Raw genomic sequence first — 26,655 nt, forward strand, 5'->3', positions numbered from 1 at the left:
GTCTATGTGCATGCATTCCTCGATCGACAACCGCCCATCGCTCACTGAAACAAGCTAAGCTAAGCTGAGGTGACCTCCCCGGGTCCGGGTGGGAGCGCGCGCGTGGATGATAGACCGGGTATATGCGGGCGTTAAGGTTGACATTCTGGAATGTTGAGATGGGGGAAGAAACGGTGAGCGGACCCCTCTTCTCCTACAGACTACACTGGACTCTAGACCTGTGATCTGATTTTGAATTGGATTGGATTGGATTATGTTGGGGTTGTTTCGCGCTTGAGTTCTGGCGTGGTTTCTCCTCTCGAGCCCTGGAGGTCCCTGCGCGGGCTTATCCAAGTGGGGGAGTACGTGTATTTCGCACATAATTACGGGAATATGGGAATATAGGATAAAATATGAGTGAATTGAGGTTGAACATGACGTTCTACAAATGGTGGGGGAGGCCAGTTCGTAGTGTGTTAGTATGTCGTACATGAGAACCTCTTATCTGAGGTGTTTCAGGGCTATACTGGGCACACGCACTAACACATTGGCGCAGTGGATTGCCACGCAGGGGGCAACTGGCGGTGAATCCGATCTAGCCCTTCCTACGTGGTCGTCACCATAGCCAGTCATTGTCGCGCCGGACCATCGATCGGCGGGCTGCTGCAGCCCAAGGCCAATCATCGGCAAAAGAGGCATAGTGAATGGGTTATAGTCTCGTTACACATTTGGCCCGAGCCATCCTAGTTATTTCGGAGATATGAGAGCTTAGGGATTACTTGTCTCCAATGGTGGAATGACTCGATATTGTGGCGGCTGCGGACGGCTACGGCGGTTGAATTACTCGTCCCCCTAAGTGTTAGTGTTACATGTGTTGACCAAGTCTCAACCTTGAACGTGCAGTCGATCTCTTGGCTCCACGGGACAATGCAATGCGAGGTTAAATCCAGTTGCACGGCCCCCAAGGCCATCACGCCCGATCCTGGCGTGGTGCACTGTCATTCGTGAGGAGGGCGTCTCGCTCGTACAAGGAAATTATCAGGGCGTCACATGAAGAGGCTAGCTTAATTGTCGTACAACACATCAGTTCAGCTCAGGGAACATCCCTGTCGACTCGGCCAATTTCTCCCCTCGTGTCCCTCAAAGGCCTTGTACCCATTGTGTCCATGTCTGACGGCCTTATCTGGCATCAACGTCCGCCCAGACGGCTTCGGGCATAACCTGTTGAGGTACAACATGGAGCATGGTCCGTGAGACATATACTAGTACACTACACTACTGTAAGTAAGCACGTAGACAATAGAGAAACGCAATTTAATTAATTAAATCTCCTCGGAAAGTCTGGAGTCTGCACGGACAGAGTCCGCTGCAGGGTAACTCGCTGCAAGGTACGGACGAACCCGTCGATCGAGCATAGTCAAGTGGAGGAAAACGCCTCTAATATTGCTCTCTCCGTATGTAACTTTAAACCTATCCACCGGGCTGATACGCGGGAAGCCTCGGGCGACCAGAAATAAAGGAGCTTTGGCGTTACATAGTATGTCGCCCCCGGACCTTGGGCTATCAGTCATATAATAGTATGGGATATAAGTTAATGGAAGAATTGCAAATGATCATCTCCTTGCATTTTCGGGCTCAACGGCCTTTGTCCGATACATCACAAGTGCGGAGATGGACGATGACTGTGTGGTGGGGCGTCCCTAGTTCGAGTGGACTCTCGCTTGATCTGGCTCACCCGGAGTACTGTACGGTCCGTGACTTGGGGATAAACCGCGTATTCTGCAGTTCGGAGAACATAGAAAGATAGAGAGAGAGAGAGAGAGAGAGAGAGAGAGAGAGAGAGATGCAAAAGCCACAACCGACGGTCTTCAAAACCTCCGTAGACTATTTCCCTTTCCAGCGCACAGGCGGATCCCCTGTACGCTGTATGTGCAGCGGGTATCGGGCCGTCGATAGCGACCTGCCATGGTGCAGGGATCTGTCGCCCCCTCTTTTCTACTTTTTCTACCGTTTCCGCTTTTTTTTCTTTTTTTTTTCTCCCTCGGCTTTTCCTCTGTACCTGCTTTGCCCTAAGGCTTTGGGTTTGCCATTTAGTATACCCGTTCGCAGATTCCATGTGTCTTTAGCTGCGTATAAACTACGTTTTTGACAGTGTAAGGAAAATCTAAGGGAAAATTAGATGAATGCCTTTGACCATTGCTCCCCGTTTCTCCCCGACCCCGGTTCACCGACCTCTCAAGGGTCTGTGTGGCGGGCTCGACTCGAGACCGGCGCCACTTTGGAGAATCCACTTTGCGATAATCCCATGGAAAATAGGAAATTACAAAATCAAAAATTGGAGAATTGGAGAATTAGGCAAAGAAATTATGGTGGAATTCATACTATACCTCAATAATAGCCAGGATAAACGATTTAACCCTAGACCCATCTACGGTGGTCCATGCATGCGAACTGAAGCAATGACCATGGATTAGCTGTCACGGATGCGTGGAAAAGATGGCATCTGTCACCTTGGATCTCTTGTCCGAAATAGAGAATAATAGCTATGACAAAAAGCTAGAAATGCAAGGAGACTCTACGATTCCCCTTGGAAGAAATAAGCGGTGTACTGGGTCGAGCTGTCTTGACATCCGTCACTTTGCCCCTTGCTGGGATCCGGCTTCCTTTCTTTTTTTTGTTGAGAGCTTTTGGGGAAAGAGACTAATTTGATTTTTACAATATTTGCTCTGATTATTATCCTAAATATGCAGAATATTGGGTCACGGTGTAAGTCATCTGTCAAAGCCGATTTATCGGGCAATCCGATCTCCGCATACATGTACAAAACAAAAGACAAAAGGAGTCTCTCATTGTCACGGGGTCTTCCAGGCCAGATTGTGATGCTACGTGTGAATCTCATTTCAATCCGGGCTAAAATTGGGTGGTTGGACAGGAATCCGTTTTTCCTTTTTCTATTTTCTATTTTCCAATTTATTTATTTTGTTTATATTTTTCCATGCTTCCCAATTTCGCCTCTCTCTTTCGATAAACGCCTGGACTCTAACTGGTGACAGGGATCCCTCAGAGAACAGACCCTTGATCGCCTCAAGCCACCCGTGTTTCGTGGTGCCCTCTGAGCCACTGATTTTCCCCTCTGCATCCCTAGGGTGTGACGAGCTTTCTCTGTTTCCTTTTTTCCCCCACCATTACTCACGGCCCGCCTGAATAGATCGTCCCGAACCATAGCCGTATTCTGCTACTGTAAACAATACAACTAATGAGTTGGTCCACTTAGGTCGGTTATAGCCGTAGACTCTGAAGCGACGGTGTTAAAAAACTTGGTCTAGGGTCGACCGGTGTCGGCCTCTCTCAGTAATTATTCCGGAGACGTTCGGCCGGTGTGTTCGGACCTTGCAGGCTAGAGAAGCGCTCGCAATCGACAGTGCAGCCGCCGCGCATTGCCGGGTTCAAGTTGTTTTGCACGATGAAAGAGATCTAGGCGAGACTACAACATACACGTTAACCATGGTAGCTGTCTCTCCCCGGCCATCATCCATGGTTCACCGAGTGGGACCCGCGTGGATTCCCAAACATCAACTGTCATCAACATGTAAATAATTACATATATGATATTAAATAATAACTCATATTAATCGATCGATCCCCACTAACCTCCTCTAGATCCAGCGGGCCTATCCCGGCCGATCAGCGCAGTCACACAGACCAGGATGCCTAATTGGTATAGCCATGTTAACGCTGATCCGGAGAGTCCTTGCTTGGTGGCGTACAGGGAAAAAAAGAGAAAATAATAATTAGAAAAAAGACATCGAGTCTAGAGGATCAGTCTCCACTGCCCTCTCTCTCTCAAAAGACGGGGCGAGCCGGGATTTCTGCAGACTTCTTCTCTTCTTCTTAGACACCTTAGTCAGCTCTTTCTTTTTCCCTCCACTGATCGACTTTCCCGCTGCGGCTCAGCGTCATCTTCTCTTCTCTGTAAGTTTGTGTGCTTTTCTGTTTATCTGTTTCCTCCTATTTTTATCCTCATCTTCATTTCTATCATCATTATTTTCATGTTTTGCCTTTTCTCAAACGCCTCTCCAGCCTGCAGCGCATAGGGATGCGTTTGCTGCACCACCCCAGCCTCCACCTTTCTGTACGTCTAACCGCGCACTTTCCTCCACCACCCCCCTCCCCTCGACTTGTCTGAGACTTTGGCTTTTCTTTCCCCCTACCTTCCCGGCTTCGGCCTTATTTTTACCACTCTATGCGCTCCATTTCGCATGTTCTTCTTCCATTTGCATGACCTGAAACGACCAACTTACGTGATCCCCTAGTTCCCTGGAGCTTCGACCTAGAGTATTCGACCTTCCGATGTGTTCGATTTCTCACGACTCTTAATGATATTGATGACACTTCCATACTGAAGTCCCTTTTTGTCTATTTGACCAAAAAAAAGTCCATCTTGCGCTTTCCCTTCGGCCTCGAGTCTTGAAGGTGACGATTTACTACGCTTTCCCACGACTATTTGCCCCTGCATTGCGTCTTGCATCTTTGCTTTGACTGAAAGCCGATTGATACTTTGTTTGCATATCCGTGCAACATCCTCAGTTCCTGTGGTTTCCCCACGATTCTGCGCCGATCCTACTCATAGCACGCCGGACCTTTACCCACGTCCGACGTTCGCTTTATCTTCTGCTCTTTCAAACCGTTTCTCCGTGCAACCGAAAAGCTGGAGCTGCCGTCGATCTCGCAGGTCCACACCCGCGGTCCTGCTGACATCCCCTGGTACAACCCTCACGCGGCCGAACGACCGTTATTGTCCGGCGACAAACTCCCCGCTCTGAGCTTGCCGACAGCCACCCAGGGCATCTCCCGAACCGCCTATCAAGACCCCAATTCTGCCAACTCCAGCGCCCGCACAAGTCTGTCTGGGGCTTCCATCCCGGTGAACGAGCCTAGGAGCCCTCCGCCCTCTGCGGACCTCTCTGGCACCCAGGGCCGATTATCACTGGACTCCTCTGCCCCGACGGAATATAGTCTTCCGCCCTCGGTCAACGACGGGTACTATCCCAGCCCGACTTCTCTCGGCAGCATGAACCAAGCCCAGCCGTATATGGATGTTCACTCACACATGTCCTCTGCTCAATCATACGCTCCCCAAGGTACAACCGCTGGCGCCATGTCCCATTATCAGTACCCCCAGCAACCTCCAGTCATGCAGCCCTCTGCCTCTTACGCCCCCGTCTCCTACCCCCAGTATGGCTACCACACCGGGGCCACATCTCCACCAACAGGACAGCCCCCGAGCTCTATGGGTGGCCAGATGCCCGCCCAGTTGCTGCCCTTGCCTGGTAAGCTCCAAAGCATAAGCGGGGTCGATGATTATTCTGATCGTTATCAAGTGAGCAATCACGGCGTGGCACCTGCGGGTGGTTATGGAAACAACACGGGCGCTCCCCTTCAGGGATTTGTCTTTGACCCTACCGGTCAAGTGGCACCCCCTGGAGCGAAGCCGCGAGTGACGGCTACTCTGTGGGAAGACGAAGGGAGCCTCTGCTACCAGGTGGAAGCCAAGGGAGTCTGCGTGGCTCGACGTGAGGGTGAGTGTAACATGACCATCAATTGAAAGAATTTGGCTGACTCGATTGCAGATAACCACATGATCAACGGCACAAAGCTGCTAAATGTGGCTGGCATGACTCGTGGTCGACGTGATGGAATTTTGAAGAGCGAGAAGCTCCGCCACGTCGTGAAGATTGGACCAATGCATCTGAAGGGTGTCTGGTATGTATTTTGAAACTTAACATGGCAAATCAAACCGCTAACGATCCTCATAGGATTCCATTCGAGCGTGCTTTGGAATTTGCCAACAAGGAGAAGATCACTGATCTCTTGTACCCGCTCTTTGTGCACAACATCGGTGGCCTGCTGTACCACCCGGCCAACCAGACTCGCACTAACATGGTGGTGCAAGAGTCACAGCAGCGGCGCATGGAAGGCCCACCACCGGGCCCCCAGCGCACACCCTCTGGGCCTCAGCAACCTCCCAATCTTCACCACCATCACTCCCTGCAGACCCCCATGTCTTCTCACATGTCGCAAGCCCCAATGTCCGGGCAGCCGGGCTCCCGCCCAGGCCTCGACCGGGCCAACACTTTCCCCACACCCCCAGCTAGCGCATCCAGCGTGATGGGAGTGACAAACCAAGGTAGTTCATACGAATGGGGTGGCCAGGGCATAAACTCTAGCGTGCCGCACACTCAGCCCCTGTCAATTGACACGACGCTGAGCAACCAACGCTCCATGCCCACCACCCCGGCGACGACACCCCCGGCCATAACATGCAGCACGGCCTTGCCTCTTACCAAGGCCAGCCGGGTTACGACAGTAAACCTTACTATTCGGCTGCTCCCCAGTCCCAATCTCAATACGCCCCACACACGCCATTGACCCAGTCAGGGATGCCCAGCTACGGCCAGTCTCTGCCGGGCAGCTACATGAAGAACGATATGGCTCCACCCAATCCCAGAGCCCCTGGTGCGGCTGACCCGGAGAGCACAGAACGCCAGCCGGAGCATTACTCGCGGAGTAACGGTGCGCCCGGCGACTCTGTCCCAGAGCATGAACAGGAGTACCTGCAGGACCACAACAGTGGCTATAACTCCAACCGGAACTCCTACACCTACACCACCAACCCCTCCGTCACTTCATTGACTGGCGAGCACTCGCAGCTCACCCCGGAGATGACCAGCTCGCCTTCACAGCAGAATGGGTCGGGTCGCATGACTCCTCGCACAGGTGGTGCGCCTCCCCACTGGGCCTCCGGGTATAACACTCCTCCCCGCCCTGCCGCTGCTACGACTTTGTACAACGCCGTCAGCGACACCCGCGGTACTCCCGCGAACGGTGCGTCAGACCCGTACTCCATGGCGTCGTCCTCGACACCAGTCTACTCGACTGTCAATGGATCTATCGGCTCGGGCAGCAAGCGCATGCGCGAGGATGACGATGTCATCCGCCCCGACAATGGTGCAGAGTACGAGACCAAGCGCCGCAAGACAATCACTGATAATACAATTGGTGGCCCAGTCGGCGGTGCTCCAATCCTACAGCCCATGAAGACGAGCGGAGTCATGGCTCGCCATCGCTGAAGGGCGTCGGTGTCATCCACAGCCTTTTATGATTGTGTGAGCTCTTAGCTAGCTTTTGTTTGGTCATTGTTCGTTATTCCTTGTTCACGGTTTTGGTTATTGTTTTGTTGGTCCATTTCTCGGTCGGAGTTTTTCATGATAGACTGCGCATGCTCCACACACCCGCGGTGGCGTCGCGGACTTTCTTCTCTCAAAGTGTCCCTTACCACACACCCACATTCCCCCTATGCATGATGACACCACAGGGCTTGTAATCCTGTTGATTTCGAAACGAAACGAAGCTCATTTGTTGTTTGTGTTTTCTGTTCCTGTTTCTGTTTGCGTTCTGTTTCATGTTCCAGGGAAAGAATATCTCGGCTTTGGCTTTGAGAACAATGATCCTGTGTGGTACGAGGCGCTGATCTGATACTGATATATTTTCACATGGCAATTTGGCATTTCAACTTGAGCCTTTTGTTTGTTGGAAATGGTTCAGATCCGCCCGGCCTTGATGACTATGATGTGACGAATTTCTTATGAACGAATTTTCTATGTGTAACGGGGCCATTCATTTAATTGCTTTGACTCGTTTGTCTTTTTCTTGGTTTTTCTATTTATTTGTTTTGTTGGGTTGAAAAGGATACTGTGGCATGGGTTTTTCTTTTTTTGCGCTCTCCTTCACTAACCCCTAACTCTTTAGAGAGATGATTATCATGCTAATGAACGGTTATGAACTCTTGGTCTGCATGTCTTAGCGACATGCAACGTTGGTTTTTGGTTCAGTCGAATTCATGGATCTTCTCCACCTTTTGTAGTGCCCCAGTAGCCTGTAGCCTACTGTAAAATGTAGATCGCAGTAGACCAAAGATAGATCTGCCACACTCAACTAGATATCAAGTTACAAGTAAATGCCAATCCCAAGCCCCGAAGCCGCCAAGCCAAACCAAGCAAAAATCGGGGAATGCTCCCCTTCCAATCCTGCCACTCCTTCACCCCTAAATGAAGATGTATGTATACCCCGTCAGCGGGAACGGGGAATACTTCCCCCTTCAACAAAGAAACACGAAAAGAAGTTATACTTGGCGACTTCAGCATCTCCAACGTCTCAGATCATATACCCAGATTCCCCACTTCTATCCATCCACTCCCTATCCTGGAATTGGTCAGTTTTTGTGAGTCTGGGGTTGAGTCTGGGGTCCCCGCATGGTTGATTCGTCCTAATTTCTTCATGGCTTATAGTATTTGCCTTTCTGGGGATTTACTGGCTGAGGTGTGAGGCGATGAGTTGAGGGGGCTATCGCGGATTTCTTTTCGTTCTTGGGTTCTTGAATTTGTCTATAAAGACGGGCATGGGACGAGTCACCTTGTTGCTTTTGTCTATTAGGATAGGAACTTGTCATCTCCCCTCATCTCTTTTTCTGGGCTTCTTCTTCTTCTGATGCTGATATTGATTTCAGATCTTTGATCAGTACCTACTCAGTATGGATTCCAAACTTGATCGTTCATCTCTTGATGATAACAAGGCTGATATCATCCATGAAGAACTGGCAAGACTCGAAGAACTGGATGACTCCATTGAAGAAACTGATCCAGGCTGGGCTGTCTGGTTGATTGCCTGTACAGTATCGATGGGAGGGTTCCTATTCGGTATGTACACATCCAAAGCTAACACAGAAAAAAAGGCTACGACACAGGCGTAATATCCGCCGTACTCGTAAACCTAAACAAAGATCTCGGCCACATTCTCAGCAGCAAAGAAACAAATTTGATAACCTCAATCACCTCCAGCGGCGCCCTAATAGGCGCAATCCTAGCAGGTCTGACCTCCGACCGCTACGGCCGCAAGCTAGGAATCTACCTAGGCTGCGCACTCTTCATTGTCGGCGCCGTGCTGCAAGCGGCCGCATTCACAGTCGCCCAAATGACAGTCGGCCGACTCGTCGTCGGACTTGGCGTCGGCAGTGCTGCGATGATCATCCCGCTCTATATCAGTGAACTTGCGCCTGCGCGTTTCCAGGGTCGGATGATTGTTTTTGATAATTTGTGTGTTGCTTTTGGTCAGCTTGTTTCTTATGCCCTTGGAGCGGGTTTCACGCCTGTTGCGAATGGGTGGCGGTATATGGTTGCGCTTGGGGTGTGCCGGCTATCTTTTTGGCGGTGCTTATGCCTAGGTGTCCTGAGTCACCTAGGCAACTCGTTTCTCATGGACGGTTTGAGGAGGCGGGCAGGGCATTGGGGAAGATTTTTCCTAATGCCAGTGAGGCGCAGGTTGCTGGTAAGATTCGGGTTATTGAGGCTGCTATCGAGGAGGGAGGTGTTTCTATTTGGGAGAGGAGTCTGAAGTGGCAGTTTGGGAAGCTTTTCCTTGTTCCTGCTAACCGCAGGGCGCTTATCACGGCTTGTATGGTTATGGCTGGTGAATTTAGTTCTTGGTAGATGGGGATGGTGTGTTGTGCTAACTTTGTAGTTCTTTTAGTCTATCAGCTTGATGGTTTCAATACCCTTATGTACTACTCGAGCACGCTCTTCTCAATGGTTGGCTTCGATAAACCTGCTGCGGTATCTATTGTTGTTGGAGGTACAAACTTCCTCTTTGGATTTGTCAATTTCGCAGTGATTGACAGGTTCGGACGACGAGTCATTCTGATTGTCACGGTCCTCGGCATGGTAAGTAGCATACCCGTATGCTCATATCAACACATTCTAAATATCTTTTTCTTCTTTAGTCCCTCTCACTGGTAGTAACAGCAATCGCCTTCCACTGGATCCCAGTAACACACATGGACTCAGCATCAACAACAACCACAGGCTCTGAATCCTGGGCAACAATCCTACTCCTAGTAACAATCATCCTCTACGTGGCCTTCTTCGCCGCAGGCGTCGCGCCAGTAGCATGGGTTGGCACGGAGCTTCTCCCACTTGAAGTGCGCGCACTGGGTACAATGGTCAATTCTGTGATTTGCTGGGGATGCAATTTGATCATCTCGAGTACGTTCTTGTCTATGATGAAAGCGATGACACCGAGCGGGACCTTTGCGTTTTACGCGGGTATTTGCTTTGTTGGCTGGCTCTTTGTTCTGGCGTGTTATGCCGAAGTGCATGGTATGCCGCTTGAGGATGTTAGTGCTGTCTTTGAGAAAGGGTTCGGGGTCAAAGAGGCGAAGATTTTGCAGAAAGAGATTAAGGAGAGGAAGAGGGCTGAAGTTAGGCAAGAGGGGGTGTTATAGATAATTGTAGATTGTTAACTGTAGAGAGTATGGGAGAAATGACTGTTTACTTTGAATGATATTGGATTATTTAGAGAGGAATGATAAGGATACGTATCTGGCAGGAAAATAGCATCAAGTACTTATACTAGTTAAGCCCTTAAGATAGAATTTAACACTTAACTTACATTCAACTCGGTACGCTTCTCCGGGAAAATGAACATAGTGGCTTACTGAAAACAAATGATAATATGAGTAGTATCTCCAAAACTAGCAAGAAGGGGGAGTAGCAATTTGGGGCTTTGAGGATTAGAGGCAGGCAATCTCGCCTAATGTTTGGGGCCGTGGGATGATGGCTGAGGACCAAGATCGTTCGTGGTGTAAAATCGACATGAAAGAGAAGATTCCGGCATATTGTTCAGCCAGTCAAATTACGGTTGCCAGGCCCTACGCGATGAAACCTGATATCAAATGTGCGCCGAAAAACGGCTAAAGTCTATAATTAGGATCTTCGAATAGCCATATAGCAATGTACTCGGTGGTGGACTCTGCCCACGCCCCCAAAGGACCAAGTCAAATATTCTAAAAATACCTCTAACATATGGATAACCTAATAGCTTCAACTTGGGCTTTGAGGTTATCGAAACGTATAAGCTCGCTCCAAAGGTTTCATGATCGTGGGATTATTGGACACTCAGTGCTGATGTGGAGGAACGCAGGGACAGTCGTGAAAGAAATTCAAGTAAACAAAAACCTCTAGTAAAAGACAAAAGATTTATCAAATCATGCCTCGATAGATGATCCCTTTTCAACCGTATTTTTCATTTCTTTGTTTGTCAATTCCATTCCCGATACCAAGATCCATTGCACAGTTCTGGCTTTCAAGACAGTAGAGCCTCGGAATGGAGCTTCGCACATTTGGATTCGACTCAAAGGAAATATCCTCGAGCTTCAATCTGAAAGGAAAAGACCGCAACCAGTCTTTCAAGGGCCCCATACCTTGAACTTGGATCGAGCTTCTTTGTTGCATATGCTTTCTCAAAGAATCCCAACAGCTCCACAGTCCACTTGATCAAATTCTTGTCGTTTCGTGCTAGTGCTTTAGCAAGTTCTCATGTTTCTTGAGAAGCTCTCCAGCTTTTCTTATAAGTATCTCTGTGATCTCTCATCATGCTAACATTCGTCTCGTTCCTCCCCCAAATATAAACACTCTTCCTGAATTGAAACTTAGGCTTCTTTAGAATTGGCTTCACAATGCCACCACGCCGCAATGTACCCTCAAGGCAGCACAGCACTCGTGCAAGCGTGTCGACTCAAGGTACAGATAATACAGGTGACCCCATGGATATCTCAGCCCCGGCCTCAGAAAGGCAATACCCAGGAAAGAGAGGAGCGACCACACCCTCTAGGGATATGCCACCTCCCAAGAGAACGAAAGCAACTGAGGAAAAAGAACCCAACTATGGTATTGGCGGCAGCCCGAATGATCCCACTTTCCGCAAAGAGCTCAAAGTCGAGGATTTAGATCTTCACAAATCCTATGTGAAAGATTTCAAACTAGCGGCTGAAGCACAAAAAAGCTTAAAGGACCGCGGCAACATTTCAAATACGATGGGCCAAAGCCTATGACTGATATTACGCTTCTTCCAGATGATTGGAACTCCAAGGAGCCCGACCTCGACGATGAGTAAGTGTTGGTAGATGCCTAACTCATATTCTGACATGAACTAACCGGGTTAACATAGAGACTGGGATGCTCAAATCAAAAGATGCAAGGAGAGAATTGAGGAAGGTCTCATGACCCATGCCTATGAAGCCAAGCTCAAAGGGTTCGAGGAAGCTAAGGCTCGTGAAGCGTGAGTCTCCATACTCTTATCTTTCATTGCAGCCACTAAAAAAAGGAAATAGCGCACTGATCAAATCAGTGGTGGGAGATAGCAATGAGCTATACAGCATGGCTGTTATCAAAAGACTGGCCACTCTCATGGAAATACAAGAGGATCTTGAGAGCAAGGATGACAAGACCAAGACCAAGACAGATCAGCTTCCTAATGTGAAGGCCTTGGTGAAAGCCTATAGGAGTCATGAATTGGAATGGCATGAGGGACTGATTACTTATTGGTCTCACGGGAAGAAACTATGCGAGCCAAGGCCATTTGATTGGGATGAGTTTGAGGCGGTAAATGACAAATACGAAGGCCACAAGGGCTTCTGGGTAGAAGGCTCAGACGTAGGTTTTCCCTAATCAAGATCAGAAAATTTGAAGCTCAGTCTTTTTTACTAGGTTGAAGCTGCTGGTACTACGGAGGCCAATGCAATAATTTCATTCACACCTCGAAACCCTGGACAGCTTTATTATGTAAGTTTGCCTGTTTTTGCCTGCCCTTTTATCTCAATGCGACGCTTTATGCCAATGCTTACATTTTGATAGTACAACGTTGCCTGCCGCTTTCCCAATTTCGCCTGGTGGCATGAGCTAGAGTTCATGTGGGACACCGGTTCCTCGCTGATGACCATGTATGAAGGCGATATTCGATCGCTTATGGGCCCACAGATTGCTCCACAGGGCTTTATTCCCGGAATACATCCATACCATGGTCCTCGAGTGCTTGGTGTCATCCAGACCGCGGCTTACGGCGGTGCTACAATTAGCTTCGAGATGGTTCAGATTGAGGTTTGCTTGTTGGACGACCACCGAAAGAGAATGACACCATGGATCAGGAGATCAGTGGGTATGATGATGGGCTTACCTCCAGTCCCCGGCACTGGCGGATCGCCCAGGCTTGACGACAATTGGCTTCGGCATTGCGTGTACGTAGGCAGTGCACCAGAGGTCTCTCAGGCACTGAGATTTGCTACCAGTCCCGGTGCGCTACATCTTCCAAACAGGGGAACTTGTATGGCTAATCCACCACCCGTGCCGAACTGGATGCCGCCACACCCACCGCTATGGCGGACTCATATCCCTCCGCTCACGGCGCCGACTCCGATGCCGCCAGGGCCTACGTGGCTCGGACAGCCACCGAATATGCCACGGGCAGCACCCGGTGTCCCGTGAGAGATTCTGTGTTATATATACATTTATGTATGTATCACTCTCTTTGTTCTTTGTTCTGCTTCTCATTCTTTTTTTTTTTTTTTTTTTTTTTTCTCTTTTGGTTGTTGCGCTGTTTCCACTGATGTTTGTGACCATGGCCACGATGCCCTGGCAAATGACATATCTCGTATATATATTGAATAAACAGACTCAGCCCAAGTAAAATTGAACCTAGTATGCTATTCTCCAGTAGTAAACACTCAACCCCGTACATACCTCAAGCCACGTGATCCGCACTACCCTAACCCAAAATGGCAAAACCAAAATACGCCTCAACCACGGTTCCATCAGCTGGACGTCATCGCAATATTTCAATTTTAACCCAGGGGCACCTCCAGCCCCACGCCATACCCCGACAGCCCTCAATACACCATGCCAAACGACCCAGCAAAAAGGCCAGGGAAGCCAGCTGTTGAAGCCAGCAACCACCTTATCTTCGATCCCTGGCAATCAGCTTCGACGGGCCACCAGATCGCTGACCCGGGCTGCACAACCCATGGTGTTGATTGGAGGAATACGCGCTCCACAAAGCTATCCCAACAATATAAACATGGAGATTGCATACGGGGACGGGGACAAACGCAGCTCCCAAGGGATGCAACGTCCACAGAGCCGACGCTCGTGCCGGGTGCATTCAATGGCCAGACACAAACAGAATCTCCACCGAGAACTAGTGGAGAGTGGGCTTGGGTGACGGATGATGTAGCGAAAAGAAACCAAGCTGGCCTTCGCGATATCCGCAGTTTTATGGGTGTTGGCAAGAGAAAGGCTGCTGATGAGCCTCGGGAGGTCAAGATGGATAAAAAGGCGCGGTACATTGAGAAAGAGAACCAGACTCAAGACCAAAGGCAGAAGGTGGACAGCCTCAAGCCGGACTCTGAGTCTGGCTCTTGTACTGGTGAGTCCAACCTCACTTTAAAGGCCAAATCGAACATCTTCGCCGGAGTCAGGATCTACATCAACGGATCGACACTTCCCCACATCTCCGACCACAAGTTGAAGCAGCTGCTCACTGCCCACGGCGCCAATTATGCCATCTACATGGCTCGAAAGACGGTTACCCACGTTCTGGTGGGCCAGCCCAACGCCGTAGGCTCTGGTGCTGGAGGTGGTCTTTCTGCAAGCAAACTCCAACAAGAGATTGCGCGCGGTGGGTGGAAAGGTGTGAAGGTCGTTAGTGTTCACTGGTATGCGCTGATTCTAATCTATGTAATTGGCGAATCACTCTTCTAACATGCTTGTGTAGGGCCCTTGAGAGTATCAAAGCAGGTTGTCGACTTGCTGAGTCTCGGTTTCCTGGTATGCATGTTGCGGCGAAGGGGCAGCGAAGTGTTGCTGGCATGTTTGGGGCTCAGGCTAAGTCCGGTCAGTCCGGGGCGAAGAAGTGAATTTTGATCTAGCGAGTTGTTCTTTCATTGCATACGTGTGTCACAACACGGCACCGGCGGCGTTTTGGATTGGCATGCCGAAGTTTCGGCTTGTGCTTGTGATACCCAATGATCATGATGTTCTTTTCATCTCTATCAATCAATACTGCATATCGAACCCAATCTACGGAAGTAACTTACTGCGGTTTACTATGAAAACCGTAGTTGTCTGAGGATCATTCGTATTCTTTACTTGATCATGTATCACCATTATCGTGACATCCGTATAGTTATATACACTCAAACACAAGCACAATAGTACACACCCGTTACTCAAAACCGGGCCAGACCCAAAACATAGAATTACAGTTCCAAGAACTAACAGATGTAAAAAAAGAAAGAACCAAATGAATCAACGCCGCAGCTATGCAATACATTAAAAACGAGATTTATGCAAAGACATCATAGATCATAGATCATGAATGGCGATACGCCCGTGCCAAAGAGCCTTATTTCAAGGCGTCAGATCCCCTTCTTCCATCGCTATGACTCACGACATATGTCTCCGCCAACCACTCTGCCGACGAGTCGGGAGATGGTCGTCGACGTTACTTTCCGCATCGCCAGAGACGGATGTCAAGCCCACAGATTCAGACGAGACGGATCTCATCCCGGAGGCATCGGCGGTAGTTGGCATGAGATCGTTTGTGTTGATGGGTGTGATATCAGGGAGCGGGGGAAGAGGGTTTGGATGGCGGTGTGTAGAGAAGGAGGATTGAGCAGGAGGCGGGGCGCCAGCGTAGGTTTGGGAAGAGGAATTGGTCCGTGTGCGAGTCCTGCTTCCTGCCGATGATGGGGGATGCTGTTGCCAAGTAGGATAGTCGTGAGAAATAGGTTCGGGGGAAGATGTTGTTTGGCGGTTGTTGGGGAGATAGTAAGGGTTTGCGTTGGTGTCGTAAACATGGTGATTGTCTTCATAGGCGGGGAATGCTGCGGTTGACATGCTTGATACTGAATTTCCGTGGGGACGGCCCGTGTATAGTGGCTGGGGTTCGCCGAGGTCGGATTCACTGCTTGACCAGCGCTCGAGCTTTTCGTTCAGGGGTTCTTCTTCGGGTTGGGAAGTTCGCGAGTCGCCATGGACTAGGCCAAGGGATTCTTCTTCTGTGGCAGACTTGCGAAGATCGCCTCCAAGGTGAGTCCGGCGCAAGATGCCACGGGGTGAAGTCACTTGAGATTCACTGCCGGCCTTCACACGGTTCATCATGTTGTTGAAGGAGAATTGGCGGCGGGCAGTGTTAGCGAGAGGCTCCGGGGCAAGGCCGTCGGGCTTTTCGTCAGCCCATGAGATCGATCGTGGGGTGTCGCTACGGGGACGGTTTGGATGGAACGGAGCATCCAAGCCTCCAGCTCCGTGATACTCTGTATCGGCATTAACACCTTGGTGAGGCATATCTGTCATACGGACAGATTGTGTGTTGGCATCAAGATTCTTCTCTTCCTGGGTGAGTACAGGCTTCCACTGCCCATGATGAAGCACGCTGGTAGCCCGAGATCGGATACCATCCAGGAAAGAATGGCCACTTTGCTTTGTGGTGGGTCTGTGCTCATCTTTCTCCTCTTCAGTAGGGAAGTGTGACATGCCCCACGGTGGATGTTGCTGCTTGACCGAGGGTGTTCGCGGAGTGCGTGGTCGCGACATGATAGGACCTTCTCCAATAACAGTCTTGCGCCGGCGCAGACCATCCCATTCAATAATCTCATCTTCACCGGGTGGCTTCAGATAATCCTCGTGCTTGTCGTGGAAAAAGCGACGGGCTTCATCTGATTCCATGGTTCGACGGGCTGTAGAGATACGGCGGATGATAGATGCCGCACCGCGAATAGAGTCAGCTTTGGGCTCGGATTCGGGCTCTTCCACGGTAGCAACCTCGCGGATCTGGTCGAGATCGCCCTTGAATACAGCAGCATCAGGAACATCCTTGGCAGACTTGGATAGCTGCAGTAGAACCACGCCTGCACAAATCTGCAAGAATCCAATGATTACGGTTGCAATCTGAACGCCCGTACCCTTGAAACCCTGGAACAGGATAGCAGAGGTGATAATCGTGGCACTTGTGAACATCACGTAGTAAGTCGGGGTGACCAATGCAGCGTTGAAAATGTTAAGAGCTTTCTATAAAAAGGGTCAGCGCAATTCAAACATATCAGAATGATCGAACATACGTTCAGATAAATGATCTCAGTCAGTAGTGTTCCAATAACGAACACAAACAAGACATAGAGAAACCAATGCTTAAACTGCTCCTCGCCGTTGATCTGAGCAAGAATAGCTGAGCCCAAACCCTGGGTAGCAACGACACTCAAACCACCAACCATGCTGCAAATACTGATATAGACAAACATACTCTGCTTGCCATATCGCGGACCAGCCCAAAGAGCCGTAAAAACAGCCCCAACGATAATCAACCCAGCATAAGTCAGAAACCCAGGCTGTATAACGAAATGCTGCATACCCTGAATATCATCGACAGACGACTGCTCAGGCGCATTCATGGCAATAGTCACGGACCCAATAATACAACAGAAACAGCCAACTTTCCCAACGAAACTCAACCGTTCTTTGAGGAAAATAGCCGACAGAATCGTTGTAATCACAACGGACAGCGCACCAAGCGGCGTAACGAGAATCGCATCGACGAAAGCATACGCAACAAAGTTGCAGATTTCTCCGATGATCATCAACGTCATGCCAGTCCACCACCAAAAGTTCTTCAAGTATCCGTATCCCTCTCCGGCCTCTTCGTTGTATTTCACATTCGCCTTGAGCAACCCGATCTTCTTGATCACGAATGATATACCGATAAACACACCGGACGCAACAGCTAGCGAAATACCAACGGCTTTGTATACCGGCGGCCGACCTGAGCTCTCAGCGCGAGCGAGCAGCGTTGAGGCTTGCGATAAGGCGGAATTGGGATCCATGGTTGCGAGATGTGAGGTGTGTGGAAGGGTCACACTGGCCAGCAGTGGGAGGCGAAAAGAAAAGGGCCCCGTATCTGTCGGGGTAGAGAGTCGTCCGAAGACGAGACTCAGCGACTATCTGAAACACTTATCGAAGCTGCCACGCTGTATCGCTTGAGCGTATCGCCTAGGGCGACTATCAGTGGGACTGGTTCGGATCGAAATGTCGAAATGTCGCAACAGCGGACAAGGGTAGGAGGAGTGATCTGGAATAGTGTCGATCTAGGAATGCTTCTGGAAAGGGCGGCCACGAGGAAAAGAAATGTGGGATTTCCGCAAGGGGGCACGTCAGACGTTGGCGCTATGACTCTCGGTGGCGCTTTGATGCAACGCAAAAATCAAGGGTTTCGAGGGTGTAGGAGAGAAGAGATGCTTGAACAGAAGAGAATATGACTTGAGAAATACAAGCAAAATGCAACGCTGGGAAAAGGGGAAGGAGATTGTAAAAGTTGCAGAAACAGAGTGGCTGGGTTAGTCCATGTGGGGAAAGGAGGTACGGGCGGGTACTTGCTGGTGGGGCAGAGACACTCCGATCGGCAGGTACCTTTGATGTACCTTTTTGTCACTCAAACTTATATCTAAATAGAGTGGCGATTCTAGACCCGGTCATTGGTCTTGGCTTAATCTATGTAAATATTGTATAATCTACCGACATGAACTTGTATGCAGGTTCTAACCTATCATGGATTAAGGGTTTCACTTGGACTCCTCTGTTTTATTCGAACTGTAGACTACTACTATACAGATATCCATGCCACACTGAAGTCTGTCATAAACGTCGTCATTCATTACGCCCGAAAGCAGGTATTGGCCATCTCCCTCGAAATATTCAACTAACAAAGGAAAAAACGTAAGGTAAGAATGAAACCAGGGACATGATGGCCTCCATGCGCCATGACACCTCATCCCGACCCTAATCACCGTCTCGAACGAGGGGTATTCAGCAGGAAGGAAAAAAAACAAGAAACATAAAAATGCAAATATAAAAGTTGAAACAAGGACCCAAGATAAGAACATATGCGAAAGAGATTATCGCACATGATAGCTGGGTTTGCGTTGTCTGTTGACCACCGGAGGAGGCTCATCAACGGGGTAAGGAGGTCGGACCTTGTTGCCGGTTGAGGGAGCTTGAGAGAACAGAGGTGCGGGCATAGCAACACCGCTCTCATCCTGAGATGGGTATGGAATGGGTGTTTTGGGAGGGACTGGTGGAGGCCCGTTGAATGTTGCAAAGTATTCATCACTGCGGTGGGGAGAGCCCTGTTGTTGTTGCGAGCTCGGGCGACCCTGGTCATGGCTTCGACGATAATTGACACCATCACTGGATTGCCTTGGGGAGATAGGTATATTATCCTGTGGCGTAGGATGAACAGGTAACGAGTCGTCCGGCGGGGAGACCGTCACGCTAGTTGGGATTGGGGGCGGTGCGTGCGTAGGTTGATGGGCGAAATCAATGGGTTCTGCGGGTAGTTCTGCGGGCAATTCGACGGCGAAGTGCTGGGGAGGCGGAACGTATGATTGAACGGGAGGAGAGAGCGAAAGCTCTTCGGTTTCAAGATCAAAGGACAGGTCGTCACGGTCACCGCCAGCAGCAGCATGGTTTGCCAGACGGCGGTTCATGCGATCGATCTTAGCAAATCGGACACCAGCATCCAGAATCATCTTCTTAACTTCGGGCTTGGCCAAATATTGCCGTGTGTTGGTGCTGATATCAGCCAACCGGTTCCATTCATTCATACCAAACTCGCCAACGCCGACTTCCACGTTCAGTCGGAAGTAATTGTCCTTGGGGACATTACGTTGGGCGAGCCGATCTCGTAACATTTCATTGTGAATGTCCTCGCAGCCCTCAATTTTAGTGATAAGTCGACGGCGTGCCTCGGCGAAAGTACCAAGCGCATCGCCAAAGAAATCCTCCCACCATTCATGCTGTCGGTTGTTGGTGCCAGATGGTCGCTTTCCTGTGCCCACACTGATAAAGACGCCGACTTCCCGACCAGGCCACTCGTTCACCACCGCCTCATCAAGAATCTGCGGCGCAGGGTTATATGTGCCCGGGCCTTCATCGATAAAGACATGTTGACCGATCTGGATCGGCTTGAAAGCAAGTCCCGTCGCGGAAGTCGCACGGCCTGCTTGCCATATTGTGCAGTCAAATTCAGGTGGGGGTTCCCTGCGGGAATCGTAGGAGCGCAGAAGTACGGCCGTTCCTTTGCGCGGCGTGCCCTTGTATAGAGCAGTGACAGCACTAAATTGCATGTTAGTAATGACAAAAAAGGCATTGCATGATAAAACTCACGTTTTGGTACGATATTCTCGACTATCGTAGAGTAGCGCATCGGGGTTACCCCAGCGCAGACCATTGATGAAAGCAGAGCCTCGTTGGCTAGTCGGAGACATCGGATGAGAAGCAGCAGAAGTGCTGAAACTACCCCGACTGATAGACCGCTGAGGAACAGAGTTCGGACTATACGGCAGACTGGCAATGGAATTACGCGCGTTGGCATTCGGCGTGTCATTGCCCTCCGCCTCGAAGACTGTATGTTCCCGCACACATTCCCGAATCGCCTCCTCTAGCTTGGAAGCCTTGAACAGCGTCGAGCGGTACGGAATACCAGCGATGGTTTTATCGGTCTCGAAGACTTTGCGCGTCATGCGCACGTAGACCTCTTTGCAAGTCTCGAGGTCGAGGCGGAGACGACCGAGCATCAGGGCGATGAGACCGCCAGTGCCGGTACCTGCGATCAAGTCGAAGTGATCGCATGGCTTGGGAATTTGGTCGCGACGGGGAGGCTTGCCTTCGCATTCGACATAGGTGCGGTACATGAGTTCCTGGAGGAGAATAAGCATGGAGTAGCCACGTACACCACCGCCATCTGGTCAAGTCAGCTGAGTTCTGATATTGGCGGGGAAGCGAGAGAATGCTGACCGAGCGAGAGGATCCTCAGCGGAGGACCCTTTGTGGTATCCTTGCGGCGCAAATGAGCTGGATCCATGGCGATTGTAGCAGTTGGAACGATTGCGATCGCCTTTTTTTCTGCGGCAGCTTACCCGCGGCGGGGCTTAGCGATGCCTTATGCACCGGGGGAATAAAGATTTGGCGCCTGACTGATCCGGTCGGGGCGTGGAAAGAGGCAGGAGTGTCACACTGGTGAAACAGCAGTTCAGATACGTCGGGCGTGACAGTGTGGTGTGTGGGCTCAAATAGGCAGCGGCGGGTGGATGATTGGAGGGGCTTGAGCCACGGTCCCTGCGGTAGTTCGGTAAGGCTGGTTCTGCACCAACAGTAAACCTTTAGTGTATGGAGAGGACAGCATGCAGTAGGCAGGCAGTATGTAGGTAGTGTAAACAGGTCTAAAGATTCCAAAGTTATTCTTGGAATCTTCTTTCCATGGATCATGCAGATCAGGTGACTCGGGGGCTCGGCTGTGGCGGTGCAGTGATGATGTAACTGTGGCGTACGCCAATACGATCTTGATATTGGCGTTTCTCAAGGCTTCAATTTTGTAGAACAATGTTTCATTTTGAACATCCAAGGACTGGCTAAATGTTTTACCCAATTCATACTGCTACTTCGTGGGGATTCATCAAACCTAACATGACGTCACAATGCAAAAGTGAAGTATGGAAAACTCGAACCAAACGTCAAAAAGAGTGCCCGAGATGAACTCAATTCGTCAAGCCGGGCCAATCTGAAAACCAATTAGTGATCCCACAATGTATCCCAAACAAGAAAAGCATGAAAGACTCACCGAGGACAGTCCTCTCCTTGCCACGCTCCGCAACAACAACCTCATCCCCAACTCTAAGATTCGTCCCACTCCCGCGGGGCTCCAAAAATGAGTAGCGCCCAAAGACAGGACTAAACTTCGCCCCTTTATCCACCCTACGATCCTTCATCAATTTCTTAAGTACAGTCCCAGACTCATCAGTCCCCATCTTGCCAGTAGTATAATCAACATTAAGACTCTGACAGCGCACACAATTCCCCGTCAACAACAACCGCGTCTTTTCAGAGCCTAAAGTAAGCACACTCCAAAAGTCCTCTTCAAAGGCATTCTCAGCCCCCGAAACAACAATGTTAGGCCGGAATTTAGTCCGATCCATCTCCGTCCCGTCCGGCAATCGTGCCGAGACATTATCAACGGATGTCTCGGAGATAACCAGGTAGGGCGCACAGTCGGCGAAGGTGATGCGGTCTTCAGGCTGTGCGTGTAGCATGTAATACAATACTAACGCAACGGGTGCTAGGAGTGCGGGCAGCAGACTACTTGCTGTATGGGGTGTCTTTCCCTGTCGAATGAAGCTGTCTGCTTGGATGAGTATGTTGGCCACGAATGCGACCACCAGCACGGGTAAGAACCACTCTCGCTTTTTGTCTGTGGTTTTGTTTGTAACGATGTTCCAGATTCCGCGCAGAGCTGGGCTTTTGTTGGCTTTTGCTGGTGCTAATGTGCCCAGTACTTCTCGTGAGTTCGGTCCGAGGTAAGCGAGGATTACAGGGTATCCAAAACAGGCGCTGAACCAGTCGTTGTATTCAGCGCCCATGTTGTAGCCTGTTGTTGGGCTTTGGTGCATTGTGACTGTGAGAGGGTTGAGGGTCTTTGTGTTGGGCTGGAGAGGGATCTCGAGTCTCTTGCGCTCGTGGGGTTCGGGTCCAGACTCTGATGGTGGTGGGTGGTATGTGACTATTACTTTTCCGGTGTCGTTCTCGGTCTGGGGGTACTCGATGTCTGTATGGAAAAGGGCCATCTCGGGGAAGTGGGGGACATGCATGTTCTTCAGGGTCGTGGTGTCGGAGCCATCCTCGGCGGGCAAGACCTTGAGGAGCATAAAGTGACGGTCATATTGGAAGCCGCGTGGAGTTAAGATGCCCTCGTTGACGGTAGTCGGCCGCAGCGACTTGATCGGGTAGACGTAGAGCTGTTGTTCACGTTAGTTACGTCCCATTAGATATGTGTCGCGGTTCGGGGTTCGCACCTGGCTGACTTTCATGGTCATAAATTATGCTTCCTGAGAATACAAGAAGAGGGAAAATTCCGCAAATAAATCCGAGGGGAACGATGTCATGGAAACTGAGTTTGGCGCAAACAAAGAACTGATAAGTGATAAGGCGATGTAACTAACTTATACGACTCCGGTACATGTAACTAACTTATAACGTTATGAAACATCTACAATTGTTCTACCATTTGATCTGTGTAATTTTGAACATCTTGAATCATATTCGTTTCGAACCAGGGATATACAGAGAAAGGAAATTAGAAAGGAAATCGTCTATTGGTCCTCAGACCAGGGCAAACTGAAAGTACCAACCCAGTCCTCGACCTCTTGGCGCAGGAGAACAATCTCGGAGATCTCCTCGCCCTCGCCCAGGTAGTCCAGGAAGGCCTTCACTGTGCCAGGGTTCTTGACGCCCTTGGACTGAGCGTGCTCGCGAGCAACCTTGTCCAGCTTCTGAGTGATGATGACAGCGCGGTCGACGATGTCAGCCACGCGACGGAAGTCCTCGGGCTGGAAGCCACGGGAGGTCATGGCGGGGGTGCCAAGACGCAGACCACCGGGCTTGAGGGCGGACTTGTCACCAGGTACGGTGTTCTTGTTGCTAGCAACTCCGCACAGCTCGAGAACACGCTCCACACGAGCGCCATCCACGCCGCGGTTCTTCAGGTCCACCAGCACCAGGTGGTTGTCGGTGCCGCCGGAGACGATGTTGTAGCCGAGTCCACCGTTGCTGGTGGAATCGCCGAGGCGCGAGGCCAAGGCTGTGGCGTTGGACAGAACTGTCTGCTGGTAGTTCTGGAAGTCGGTTGACTGGGCCTGCTTGAGCGCCACGGCCAACGCGGTGATGGTGTGGTTGTGAGGGCCACCTTGGTGGCCGGGGAAGACGGAGGCATTGATAGGGTTCTCCAGATCGTACATGACGGCGTTGCCCTTCTTGTCCGTGCTGCGCACGCCCTTGCGGTAGAAGATCATGGCGCCACGGGGGCCGCGCAGGGACTTGTGGGTGGTGGTGGTCACGATATCCGAGTAGGGGAAGGGAGACGGGAGCACATCGGCAGCTACGAGACCGGAGATGTGCGCCATGTCGGCCAGCAAGTAGGCGCCCACGGAGTCAGCAATCGCGCGCATGCGGGGGTAGTCAATGAGACGGCTGTAGGCCGAGGTGCCCGCAACAATCAACTTGGGCCGGTACAGGTTGGCCATCTTCTCGAGTCCGTCGTAGTCAATCAGGCCAGTCGACTCATCGAGGCGGTAGGGAAGGGTTTCAAAGTACTTGGAGATGGCGGAAATCTTCTTTGTAGGGGTCTGGTAGCCGTGGGATAAGTGACCACCGTGAGGGAGGTCCAGGCCCATGAGGCGGTCGTGGGTGTTAAGAACAGCGGAGTAGGCCATGAGGTTGGCGGGCGAGCCGGACAGAGCTGGTAACGGTTAGCGTTTTGTATTCCATTGCATATATCCGTATATCATACGCTGAACATTCACTCCCCACTCCTCGGGGTTAAGACGGTAGGTCTCAAGAGCACGCTGCTGGCACAGACGCTCCGAGGCATCAATGTGTTCGTTTCCACCATAGTAACGGGCGCCGGGATATCCTTCGGAGTACTTGTCTGCATTGTAGTTAGAAGGGCCGGCCGATCTGGCAAGCAAAAGCGGGAAACTGGAGTACATACTTTGCATAACACTGCCAAGAGCATCGAGGACAGCTTGCGAAGTGAAGTTCTCAGAGGGAATCAGGTTAATGAAGTGCTTTTGGCGTCTTTTCTCCTGGAGAGGTATTAGCAAGTCGTCGGTTCCGAAGCTCTATCAGCAATGACGCACCTTCTGCAGGATATCGTAAACGGCGGGGTCGGAGTCCTTAAGGGAGGACGATAGCAGCTGGTAAAAGGTCAGTATATGTGTCTAGCTTGCCATTGAAACCCTTCAAACCACATACCTTGTGCTGCGCATCGGGAGACGACGATACTCCCCGCGATTGAGGGGCCGATCTAATTGATGGCACGATAGAGGCCCGGGAGACAATAGCGCGGGAGCTCCCTAGGGGGAGCAAGCGGGCAGCGGATCTGCCACAGCGAGACAACATGGTGAAGCTGGAGCTGAAGCTGAAGCAATTCAAGACCGGGGGGTATATGTACTTGGCCGATAGGAAAGCATCGGCTTTTAAACAACGAATGCTTGTCGGACAGTAACTGACGCCTCTCCGTTCTCCGCGGAAAGCGGGAAACAGCGCTATTCCCCATTGAGCTCTCCGCCTGGTCCGTGCATCAGTTTGGGGTTTTCTCGCTCGGCAAAATTTCTCCCTCCTTTTCTTCTTCACACAACTAAATCCAAGATGAAGAGACGGCGTTTTATCTGTGTCAGCACTCGTCGGTGACGGCTAGGCTTCGGTCTGGCTGGCGCTGGACGGGCGCTGCTGACAGGTCCCACGCCTTTAACCATCCATTGAGGGACCAGTACCATCGGATTGGAATTGTTGTGCGTTTGGTTTGCCGATGAATCGGGATGGGATTCGGCTTGGGCTCCAGACCCTGCCATCTTAGGCTTGGATTATCTCACGGCATCCAACAGTTCCACCATCGCATTGGCGATACTCCTAGTTCAGCGAGGAGCTGTGTTGATAGCAAACTCCGAGCGCCTCTGAGAGTCTACCCCCTATTTAGTACATAGAACACAATATAATTACTTGACGACAGTTCAACTTGCAAGACATCACCTGCCTCTGTTTCTATTCAACCTAGCTACAACACAACCTTCGAACAGGTTGTACTACATGTAAGCAATCACCCCTAGCTAGTAGGGAGCAATCTGTTGACGTCTTAACCGCAACGACATAGGCTGTCTAGGGATGATGATTGTAATGAAGATCACCAAGCTCTGCGTGATTTTGTGGTGCCTTGCATTCACTGTCATTTTATGAGTTGCGAAGCTTGTTTACTATAATTAGTGATCACATTGACCAACGACGATCAGACTCCATGACTGATGCTATTTGTATACATTAATAACACTAAAAGCGACACTACAGAAGAAGGGTTGATAGAGTGGTTTTACTAAAGCGGTTAAACTGCCACCTAGAACGACCGTTAAAACTGAGACCTTTTAAGTGCCTAACGCACATTGCCAAGCATTAATCTTATTGTTTGGCTCTTCTGCCCTTCACATTGGCTAGGAGACATAGCAGGGAAATTGGTCATATTGTTTAAAGAGTAAGCAATATCCTTTTCTGCTGTGTCTTCTTTTACACTCGGCGGTAAAGAATAACATTTCCAAGTGATGTTTCCAGATGATTATATTGTCAAATGGTTTGTAGAATCATAGATATATGGCTCGCCAACCTCCACGGCTCCCAATCGCGGGAACTTCGCGGGGCAGGATGCAATGTCGAAGCTCCACTAACTTGAACGTTGTGAGAAAACTACAATTAGCAACTTGTATGGAGTACAAATCAAAGAGACAGACTTGACCAAAATGACTACATACCCACATCAGAGTAAGAAGATCAAAGAACCTAGACTCGGATAGCCAATGCCTAGAAAATCTCGTCCAACCCTAGCAGCCACAACAGCCAAACTAGGAAAGGATTCTCGGCCGCACACGACAAGATGGTTCATGAGAGCGTGTCCCGAGGGCTGGAGGACGCCAGGAGGAAAAGTGACTTGTGGACCCATATTAAATTGGCTGCAGAACAAGTCCCGATTGACTGAGACATTACCTAGGTGAAGCCGTTATTCTACGAAACTATTGCCACGCGCTGTCTCTGCCCCTTTTCCCGTCTTTCCACAGTTCCCTGGGCAGAGAGTGTCTAGTGCACGGGTACCTGAATCTCATTAAATTAGCATTATATACTGCCCCGGTCTCCCACTTCTCCCTTC

At 50.4% G+C, this 26,655-nt stretch overlaps 9 protein-coding genes across 9 annotated transcripts; 5 read left to right on the top strand and 4 right to left on the bottom strand.

The window, feature by feature from the left end:
* Positions 1 to 4,075: 4,075 nt before the first annotated feature.
* N7446_006629 (KilA-N domain-containing protein) lies at positions 4,076 to 6,408 on the top strand (the record flags this gene model as incomplete). The annotated part of the gene is made up of 5 exons (XM_058515376.1): positions 4,076 to 4,111; positions 4,610 to 5,309; positions 5,361 to 5,558; positions 5,610 to 5,742; positions 5,796 to 6,408. 5 exons carry the CDS (start codon positions 4,076 to 4,078, stop codon positions 6,406 to 6,408), a joined length of 1,680 nt encoding a protein of 559 aa, XP_058372554.1.
* Positions 6,409 to 6,419: 11 nt separating this feature from the next.
* N7446_006630 (uncharacterized protein) lies at positions 6,420 to 7,109 on the top strand (the record flags this gene model as incomplete). Its single annotated transcript, XM_058515377.1, has 1 exon — positions 6,420 to 7,109. The coding sequence occupies one exon, from the start codon at positions 6,420 to 6,422 to the stop codon at positions 7,107 to 7,109; it is 690 nt and encodes a 229-aa protein (XP_058372555.1).
* A 1,460-nt stretch (positions 7,110 to 8,569) lies between these two features.
* On the top strand, positions 8,570 to 10,315 carry N7446_006631 (myo-inositol transporter; the record flags this gene model as incomplete). The annotated part of the gene is given in 5 exon segments (XM_058515378.1): positions 8,570 to 8,735; positions 8,771 to 9,245; positions 9,260 to 9,504; positions 9,565 to 9,755; positions 9,815 to 10,315. 5 exon segments carry the CDS (start codon positions 8,570 to 8,572, stop codon positions 10,313 to 10,315), a joined length of 1,578 nt encoding a protein of 525 aa, XP_058372556.1.
* Positions 10,316 to 11,548: 1,233 nt separating this feature from the next.
* On the top strand, positions 11,549 to 13,352 carry N7446_006632 (uncharacterized protein; the record flags this gene model as incomplete). Its single annotated transcript, XM_058515379.1, has 6 exons — positions 11,549 to 11,759; positions 11,945 to 11,981; positions 12,040 to 12,150; positions 12,203 to 12,524; positions 12,579 to 12,653; positions 12,726 to 13,352. The coding sequence occupies 6 exons, from the start codon at positions 11,549 to 11,551 to the stop codon at positions 13,350 to 13,352; spliced, it is 1,383 nt and encodes a 460-aa protein (XP_058372557.1).
* A 411-nt stretch (positions 13,353 to 13,763) lies between these two features.
* N7446_006633 (uncharacterized protein) lies at positions 13,764 to 14,779 on the top strand (the record flags this gene model as incomplete). Its single annotated transcript, XM_058515380.1, has 2 exons — positions 13,764 to 14,578; positions 14,638 to 14,779. The coding sequence occupies 2 exons, from the start codon at positions 13,764 to 13,766 to the stop codon at positions 14,777 to 14,779; spliced, it is 957 nt and encodes a 318-aa protein (XP_058372558.1).
* A 529-nt stretch (positions 14,780 to 15,308) lies between these two features.
* N7446_006634 (DUF803 domain membrane protein) lies at positions 15,309 to 17,743 on the bottom strand (the record flags this gene model as incomplete). Its single annotated transcript, XM_058515381.1, has 2 exons — positions 15,309 to 16,934; positions 16,985 to 17,743. The coding sequence occupies 2 exons, from the start codon at positions 17,741 to 17,743 to the stop codon at positions 15,309 to 15,311; spliced, it is 2,385 nt and encodes a 794-aa protein (XP_058372559.1).
* Positions 17,744 to 18,811: 1,068 nt separating this feature from the next.
* Positions 18,812 to 20,778, bottom strand: N7446_006635 (putative Patatin-like serine hydrolase; the record flags this gene model as incomplete). Its single annotated transcript, XM_058515382.1, has 3 exons — positions 18,812 to 20,030; positions 20,082 to 20,658; positions 20,712 to 20,778. The coding sequence occupies 3 exons, from the start codon at positions 20,776 to 20,778 to the stop codon at positions 18,812 to 18,814; spliced, it is 1,863 nt and encodes a 620-aa protein (XP_058372560.1).
* Positions 20,779 to 21,451: 673 nt separating this feature from the next.
* On the bottom strand, positions 21,452 to 22,777 carry N7446_006636 (MOSC domain protein; the record flags this gene model as incomplete). The annotated part of the gene is made up of 3 exons (XM_058515383.1): positions 21,452 to 21,474; positions 21,535 to 22,705; positions 22,763 to 22,777. The coding sequence occupies 3 exons, from the start codon at positions 22,775 to 22,777 to the stop codon at positions 21,452 to 21,454; spliced, it is 1,209 nt and encodes a 402-aa protein (XP_058372561.1).
* A 282-nt stretch (positions 22,778 to 23,059) lies between these two features.
* Positions 23,060 to 24,866, bottom strand: N7446_006637 (serine hydroxymethyltransferase; the record flags this gene model as incomplete). Its single annotated transcript, XM_058515384.1, has 5 exons — positions 23,060 to 24,204; positions 24,256 to 24,393; positions 24,457 to 24,550; positions 24,605 to 24,661; positions 24,720 to 24,866. 5 exons carry the CDS (start codon positions 24,864 to 24,866, stop codon positions 23,060 to 23,062), a joined length of 1,581 nt encoding a protein of 526 aa, XP_058372562.1.
* Positions 24,867 to 26,655: the final 1,789 nt, after the last annotated feature.

This window comes from Penicillium canescens (genome assembly GCF_028828765.1).
Source record: "Penicillium canescens strain IBT 15451 chromosome Unknown utg000004l_segment0_segment0, whole genome shotgun sequence".
Lineage (NCBI taxonomy): Eukaryota > Fungi > Ascomycota > Eurotiomycetes > Eurotiales > Aspergillaceae > Penicillium > Penicillium canescens.